The following is an 8888-nucleotide window of genomic DNA, read 5'->3' as shown; positions in this document are numbered from 1 at the left end:
AGAAAATTAAAAATATGAGTATTTATAGGATGGGAAGTGATGAGAGTTACAATTAGGAAACTAAAATGTATGAGAGTTAATTCTAATTTATTGTGTTTTGAATAAAATTGAGTGGTGAAATATAGTTAATGCTTTTTTTTTAATATTAAAGTGTGAGTTAAATGTATATGATTAAATGTGTTTTATTTATGGTTTAATTGAAATTTTTTATTTTATTTTAGATTTATATTAAAGTGTGACTTAAATAATTATCAATATAATAATATTATTAATAAATTTTGGCTAAGAAATTTAAATGAAATACATGTATTCTCCATTTGTATCTTTAATTTATATAGTTAGTAGAAATTATAATTCTCAAAAAATCTCAAAATATTTTCAAAAATATCCAAAATACTCGTTTCAAGGTAGTAATCCGTGCCACAGCACGGGACACAATATTTCATACAAATTTTAAATTCGTTAAATGACTACGAATAATATTAACACGGGTGCTAAGCATAGGTGCGTTATTTTTCATGTAAATTTTAAAACATTTAAACCAAAACGTATTTACTTTAGAAAGCAAAATACGTCCAGTCCTGTCCTACCCCCTCACGTCCTAACCCATCCCCTTTCGTCACGTCTCATCCCATATCCATCTGAATTTTTTTTATCTTATGTTCATTTTCTGTTAAATAATTACTCGTCAAATAATATTTACTAAAAGTGATTGGGTAAGAAATTTAGTCGGGATACCAGATTTCTCCGTTGAATATTTTTTTCTAGTTAGTTAAAATTATCCAAAAATTATAATTTTCAAAAATTATATAATTATTTTTTAAAAAATTTTAACGTGCCCATTTTAAAGTCGTTAATTACATGTTGCATATTATCTACCTATATTTTTTTATTTTGTACTTTTTTGTGAAAGCTTGACACTTGAATTTATCTACCTATATTTTTTTATTTTGTACTTTTTTGTTTCAACCAATGGGCCACAACTGGCCGGCCCATTAGCCAAATTCCTATATTTTTAGGAACCGAGACTCGATCCCGGGTGTGATGGTGCCTTCTACAAATGGACTTACCTCATGCCACTGCACTAAGGTCACTTCACTTTAATTTTTGTACTTTTATCTAAAATTTATGTCCTTTTTAAAAAAAATATTTAATATATTTTTTTCATCGAATTTACCTGTTTCATTGTATATATACTATTTCTAACTGTATAATAGTAGTATTTTTCCATAAAAATTAGTTGGCTACTCTTTTACGGTGTTTGGTCAATATTTTAGTGTACAAGTAGAATACTGCAACCTGTACCAAAAATAAACATGATCATCATCTTCACTAACTGGAAAATTTACAATTTTTTTTGGTAATCTGCAATAATAACTAAACACAGCCCGTATTTGTTGAAAATCTTAAAGTAATTTTGTTACGGGATGTGAAATCTCGTCCAATCTCATCCCATCTCGCCTTATATAGTTAGTAGAAATTATAATTCTCAAAAACTCTCAAAATATTTTTAAAAATAGCCAAAATTCTCAAAATACCTTTCTTAAGATAATTCTTGATAGGGTAAATCACATTTTAAACCTTCAAAGTGTCATTGAGTAGCACTTTAAACCTTGAGATATTTTCACTAACACTATAAACCTTTAAAATGATTTCACTAACATTTTAAACCTTAAAACTAACTTTCATGTTTGTACCGCCCCGAAAGATGACGGAGCAGTAATATATGTCAACGTGAAATAGTTAAACTATGCTGGTTTGATTTAAGTACTTGTTTAATTAATTTAATTTAATTTAATTATTTATGACGATTGATAAAAAAAAATTAAAAATACATCAAAGCAAAAAAAATGAAGAATCAGAGGTAAGGTTAAAACATCTGACAAATGTAAAATTGAAGATGACAATATATGTAGAAGATTCATTGGTTTCTAATGAGAAGTCAATCAATTTGAATCAGAATCCAGTGGAGATGCATTTATTAAAAAGATTGATAATGTGAAGAGTAATGTCGTAAAAGTTTTGTCTACAATGAAGATGAACACAAATTTATTTTGTATCTTTTTATTTATTTATAAAAACTAAAACTAATTAAAATTTAAATTAAACCAACATAGTTTAACTATTTCGCGTTGATGGATATTACTATTCCGTTATTTTAAATGGCGGTACAAAAATGAAAGTTATTTTTAAGGTTGAAAGTGTTAGTAAAATCATTTTATAGTTTCAAAGTGTTAGTAAAATCAATTTAAAGGTTTATAGTGTTAGTGAAATTCTCTCGAAGTTTAAAGTAAAATATTTTCCATTATACGAATAACCCATTTATGTCTCATGTCCACTACTTCTCATCGTAATACCATAAATAGATTGGACTTTTCATCAGAATTAATTTACATTTTCTGATATGAAATTATGTGTATAAACATTAATATAATTCCGATTATATTAATAGTATATTTAAAAAATCTTATAATTAAAGATTTTCAGTCCGTCTTTTTATTCGATTTTGGTAAAAATTTATGTTTTAATTTTGAATGTTTAGGTATGGTATAAGTAAAGAATATGCCATAGAATAAAACTTAAGTATAGGAAGTGTTGTGATTTTTTTCGATTATTTGCCTTATTTTAAATATTTAGACCATGTAATGAATCAATTATGTATTTTCCAAATTAGTTTCTACGCGATTTTGGTAACTTTTTTTAATGATTTATTAGTTGATAGCCGCTGAAGATGCGCAACATTTATGATTGAATTGTTATGTTCCTTCGTTTTTATGCAGAGATTTTGGATTTTGATAACTAATTTTAAGGAATGGTTTTGTTAATATAGCCGCTAATGGTGGTAACATTTATTATTGAATCAAATACAATTAATTTCTCTTTTATGTATAGCTAAATTTGTGGAGAAATCTTGGAATATAATAAATTATATATTATTAAAGTTAATAATTTTGATTTGCTATAGATCAACTTTTTATATTAATTATTAGTCTATATTCAAAGATTTTTGATTATAAGCTAAGTACAAATCAAAAATCGAATTCAAAAATTTGAATTTGATTAAAAAGTTAGATTGATGATAAAAAAGGGAATATATTAGTATTAATTTTAAAATATCCTTGATTTTTAAAAAAGTTTGTTACCAAATTTTAAAAAATTAATCCTATTTAATTTAAATTTTCAAAAATTATTGAAACTGCAACGTTATGATGTTTGAAATTTAGTAGGGTAAGTAATTAAGAAATAATATGTTTGAAATATATCAAAATTTAGTAAGTATCAATCTAGTAAGTAAGGATAAGTAAGTATTATTTTAGTATATTTTAAATAGAACAAAATTTATTAATTTATAATTCCAGTAATATAGTAAATTTATTCCTCCAGAAATATATATTTTAAATATGTCAAAATATCACATTTGTTTTAATACTTGGTAACCAAGTTTGTTTGTTATTTGATAACTCTCATAATCATATGATAGAATTTTATACCAATTAACACCATAATTATAGGACATGCAATCAAATAATTTATGTTAAAAATCCAACTTAAAATTTGGTATAATCAAATATAATATAAATATTTATACTACAGTTTACTTTTTTCAAATTTTAAAAAAATAAATAAATGATAGAAAAACATTAAAGTAATATATAATATTTTTTTTAACATTACCGTAGTTTATAGCAGAATAATAAAAAAGAAAAAAAATTGGACATTATAATGGCTCAAACTTGAAACATCACAATATTTTTTATCTTGAAAATCCTTTGAAAAGAAAAAACAAACAGTTCATCTTAAAAGTATCACAAACAAATCTAACTTAACTTTTCTAAAATATAAAAAACCGATGAAATTTTTTTTTCCATGTAAAAATAAATTATTAAAATAAATCAACTCCCATATATTTGGTCGAACGAAACGTTGACTAAAACTCATAACAAAGCTGGTTGTAAAGAGAAGAAACACACATAGCATTTTTTAGTTTTATATTGGACTAAAACAAATCAGAAGAAATTTAGGACTATATGGATTAAGAAAAAGAAGAGAAAACAACCATCATAATTCAGAACAAAAAAAATGAAGTAATCGGATGTGTATAGTATTATGTTTATAGGCAATATTGTGTTATCTAAATTCGGTTTTGGGTATTAAATAGTTTGTTATTGTTTCCTAAAATTTCTGAAATAATAAAATCTAGAAAATATTAAATTGATTACGGTTTCTGAAAAGGAAAATAGATATTCTCTCCATTTAAACATTAATGATTTTATTCTTTTTTTTTATCAGGATCGTATATTTTTTTTATAATTTTGACGGCCAAGATCAAACTGAAGCAATGGTCCAGATTAAAGAAGAAGATCCGAAATATTATAACCGGGTCATTTTGACCGGCGAGTTTATCCGTTTCTGAGTGGAGAAAATTTTCGTTTTGATCATTTTTTGTCATAACTCCAATGGCATTTGGATGTAATTCTTTACAAAACTAAGGTTAGTTTTATAAACAACTTTTCTTTTAATAGTAGGGATGTTATATCATATTTTTAAAAATAAATCAAAATTAAAATAAAAAACAAAACAAATTAAGGAAACAAATTATATAGAACTTTTATTAAGGAAAGGTGGGCATTTCGGTTTAAGATCGGGTTCGGTTTGGGTTTAGTTCGGTTTGGTTTATTCGGTTTTGGTAAAACTCTAACCAAACTCAACCAAAGTTAGTTTGGTTTGGTTTGTGTTCGAGTCGGTTTATGTTTGGTTCGGTTTGGTTTGGATTTAGTTTGGTTCGGTTTTAATTCGGATTAAAAAATAATTAATGTAACAAAATTTTATTGATTTGATTTTATATTAGTTAATTAATCAAATAAATTAGAAAATACAGAAAATTAAAATTAATACCTAATATTATATATAATTAAATCTATATTTATATTTAGTTAATTTTATTAGAAAAGTAAAATAAAGTAAAATTGAAACTAATTGCAAGTGGTAGTAGATAAGATCACATATTTATAATTTCAATAATATTATTAATTAATTTAAGAAACACATTGGGTTATTGGTTCGGTTCGGTTTTAAACCAAACCGAACCGAATCATTTGGGCTGAGAAGAAACATAACCGAATGGTTGGATTGTAGGATTGGGTTTGGTTTGGGTCGGTTTGAGTTTGGTTGTTAATAGCATAAATAATTCCGAGATTCAGATAAGGTTTAACATAACTCTCATCACTTTTGCCTCTCCAAATTTGTGTGGAGAATGTGAAAACATTTAACGTTCCACTGGCTCTACTTTTGGCTCGGCATTTGAGCAATATCACTAGGAAGATCTTCTCCCGAAGATAATTGGTAACTGGCGGATCCGAACCGTCCATGCTTCATTTCAACAACAAATAATAAGACTCACATGCATGTGTGAAATGTATCAAATATATGAATGCTTGATGATTGAACAAACTTACCATTTATCCACCAGAACAACTGAACGGATCTCACAATTGGCATAACTACAACAATCAGAAGAAATTGAGTTATTGAAAACACAAATTTTTTATACCAAATGTTCATACGCGGTTGTAGAAACAGTAAAACAAAGAGAGTAGTATTACTGAGCAGAAATCTCATTTTTCACGGTTGGATCACAATCATTTCCAAATAAGTTCAATGTTTGTTGCAAGAATCCGCTATGACTTTAGAAAATCATGCCAAAATTATCATGAATTTAAACTCTTTATGTCAAAATAAAACATTGACACAAAATATATATTAGCACGAATTCAGGAACCTCATGCCTCTGGCCGCAAGTTCTTGGTTCTCCTCTCTGATTTTAGGCTTCCACAAAACATCTTCCTCTGTTTCTATCTGTATACAGATATGTAAAAATGTGAAAATATAAGAAAAAGACCAAGCCCGGTCCAAAAGAAAGAAGATTAGATTTTCTACAAACTAGGTACTCGCCAATGAAAAATCAACTGCAGGAAATAACTCGCGGTACTTGGTGATATTGCTTCTTCTGTCACAAGGATGAACACCCTGCAACCATAACAAAGTTTTAATCTCAAGAAAATGATAATGCAAAAGGTAAGTAATCATACGGTATGATGCATGGGGACGGCATTTTGATGACGTCTCCCGTATGGGAAACGTCCCGGGTACGGAGACTTCTCGACAAAACGGCAAAAAAACGTCTCTGAGACGTTTCTAACAGGGCAGGGACGGCGGCAGTTTTGGGGACGGCGGTAATAGGGTTTCAGAAACGTTTCTGAAACGTTTCGACGACTTATTCACTTATTTTTCTTCCAAATAAAACATAAAAGAATAGGAAATATCATTTAAGTTTGATTTCTTAAGATTTGACATTACTATACATGTTCATTGTTTCCTATATCCTCTGTTTAGTCCTCATCTCTTTTACTTCAAATATGTTTAGAGCTTAGTGTTTGATGGATAACCATGAAACGTAAGCTAGAATCAGTCTTGGGCATATACACAAGTATAGAGGATAGTAATACACACTTGTATTTTTTTTTATGTAGAGTCTTATATATGTGTGGTTTCTTATATATTTGTATCCTATAGGTATTTTTATTGACATACCCATGCCGTCCCCGTATCCATAAATTTTATGTTTGTCGTTTTCGGTCCCCGTTCCCGTCCCCGTTTCCTGAGTCCGTACCCGTTTCAGTGCTAAGTGCTACTTGTCCATACCAAATACTCTCTGCAAGATTCAACTGCAATGAACGGTGGACAATTTAAGCTCCCAATAGCATGACGATCGCTGTTTCCTGCACCTGCGATCATAAGCGGAGGTGCATCAACACCATCTTTGTATTCCCCACTAAAAGTTCCAACGGCAGTTTGCAAAGTCCTAAAACAAAAACAAGTATTGAGGTGAATTCACAAACTACTCTCAAATGAGCTAAATGGCAACGTAACACATGCATAAATCGCTTAGCATGTTGTTTATAAACGACTTGTCTCATCCATGAAAATATCAAATAAGCCTAACAGATTTAGCTTTACGGGTTTAGTATTTTACTTGAGGAGAGGAGACACAACGACCAACTCAATCCTCTTGGATATCCCACTTGTCTTAACACGCTTGTGTAGATTATCAACCTGTAATATATCAGAGTACATGATTATAGCTACAAGCATAAAACTATAAATTAACGGTACAGATTCATATTTCATACTACATAACTAGCTATAGCTAAAAAAGTAAACTAAATTAATGGAAACCAATTAAATTAATGCTAATTTACTTGTTGCCATCCGAGAGGTGTAAGATTGGCATCAAAGAAATCCTCAGATAAGTAAGCATCAAAGTTCTTCTCTCCTTCTACATTGTGAACCCCTTGAGCATGCCTCACCTAAACAAAAGAGCTCAATCTGAATCTGAGAAACAGAGCCACATCAGAATAACGGTAACAACACGTACCAGATGTATGGTTTTACAACGGTGTAGTGGGTAAAGGCCTTGGCTTGGTTTAGCCTCCATATCTAAATTTGTACCCAAAAAAAAAAAGAAATCAATAAATTCAATATTAGTTATATAACACAAGGATAAAGGGAAACAAAACCATTTAGCATTGACTCTGAATCGTTTAATTTAAAAATAAAATTTAAAATTTAAAACAAACTTCAAGTATAGTAAGCGTAAGAGAAAGTAACTGTGATTCTGTGAAGGAATATTGCCATAACAATGGAGAGGAGAGGTCCGAGAGGATGTGGAAGAATTGAGTTTGTTGATTGATGAAGTTTTATACAATTAAAAATGAATCAGTGGCCAAGAATAATTTCTGCTTTTCCTTTTATTTATTTTTGTTATTACAAGAACAAGAATACCAACTTTTGGAACCACTATATAAACGTTGATGCCACTTGCTAGCTTTAAGCATTCATATCACAATAGGCATCATTAATATTTTTAACTTGGTTTTAAACTAATCTATACTATTAATTGGAAAACACATTTAGGCTTAAAAAAAACAATAAAACCATGTATGACATGAAATACCCCTACGTCCAAAAAAAAAGAACAAAGAAAAAACTAAATCGAGGGCAAAGAGATAATCATATCATAACAAAACTCGCGGATCTAAGTGTTTGGGGATTACCCAATTCCGGTCTTGGATATATTACATGAGTATCCAAATAGTGTTTTCTTAAGCAAATCCAGACGACATCATATTAAATACCTACCAACTCTTTCTGTTGGGCATTAAAACTGCACAAAATCAGTGATTACATTAATCATATAATCCCGAAATTACCTCCATATAACATCCCAAACCTCAAACAACCATATCTAATAACATATTTCATCAAATTCATAATTAACCTTCTTAAAATAAAGCAAACTATCTTGACGCCATATCTAGATAATTATAATCGCAATATTAGTTTCTAAAATCTAATTCCATATATTTTCAAAATCACACATGCAGTTATACAAACTACCCGAAACTATCTCCATCATATCTATAATTTAGCTTGGTCAACAAGAATATCTCTAATCTCACTTTAAACCCTATAGTCTCCTCTTAGCTCTATAAATACTGCTCATCACTGTAGCTCATAACACCAACACCAAGAAACATAATATTACTTAAAAATCAAGACTCTTCTCTAATAGATTTTGAATCTGCTTCAACTCCAGAAAAGAGTAAACAAATTCAATACTTCCAAGTTCCGCTCCTCTTAGTCATAATAATCATTCTAATGGTTTTGTTCTCTTACTTCAACATTTAATAGAGTTTTAAAGACATTACAGCAGGAATGATTGAAGCTACCTGATACGTTTTGAATGTAAGAAAACCTCGAACAGAACAAACGACAATAATAAGAAAGTACTCTTTGATAAAAGACAACGGTAACAACCAAGAGAAATG

At 28.9% G+C, this 8888-nt stretch overlaps 1 protein-coding gene across 1 annotated transcript; it reads right to left on the bottom strand.

Annotated features, from left to right (window-relative positions):
• On the bottom strand, positions 5932-7746 carry LOC104704493 (phosphoglycerate mutase-like protein 2). Its single transcript, XM_019227598.1, has 6 exons — positions 7669-7746; positions 7436-7497; positions 7260-7367; positions 7034-7113; positions 6703-6862; positions 5932-6027 (listed from the first exon to the last, which is right to left on the bottom strand). Exons 2-6 carry the CDS (start codon positions 7493-7495, stop codon positions 5941-5943), a joined length of 495 nt encoding a protein of 164 aa, XP_019083143.1. The 5' UTR covers positions 7496-7497; positions 7669-7746; the 3' UTR covers positions 5932-5940.

The sequence above is a fragment of the Camelina sativa genome, chromosome 7 (genome assembly GCF_000633955.1).
Source record: "Camelina sativa cultivar DH55 chromosome 7, Cs, whole genome shotgun sequence".
NCBI classification, from domain to species: Eukaryota; Viridiplantae; Streptophyta; class Magnoliopsida; order Brassicales; family Brassicaceae; genus Camelina; species Camelina sativa.
This window is presented reverse-complemented; position numbering and strand designations above follow the sequence as displayed.

What these genes read in the sequence shown, in the direction of transcription:
- LOC104704493 (XM_019227598.1), bottom strand. Translation starts at nt 7,495, where the DNA reads ATGGAGGCTAAACCAAGCCAAGGCCTTTACCCACTACACCGTTGTAAA. An exon ending in CACCTCTCGGATGGCAACAA is followed by an intron (nt 7,114 to 7,259) that starts GTAAATTAGCAT and finishes GATATATTACAG; the next exon opens with GTTGATAATCTACACAAGCG. An exon ending in AATCTTGCAGAGAGTATTTG is followed by an intron (nt 6,028 to 6,702) that starts GTATGGACAAGT and finishes TTATGGTTGCAG; the next exon opens with GGTGTTCATCCTTGTGACAG.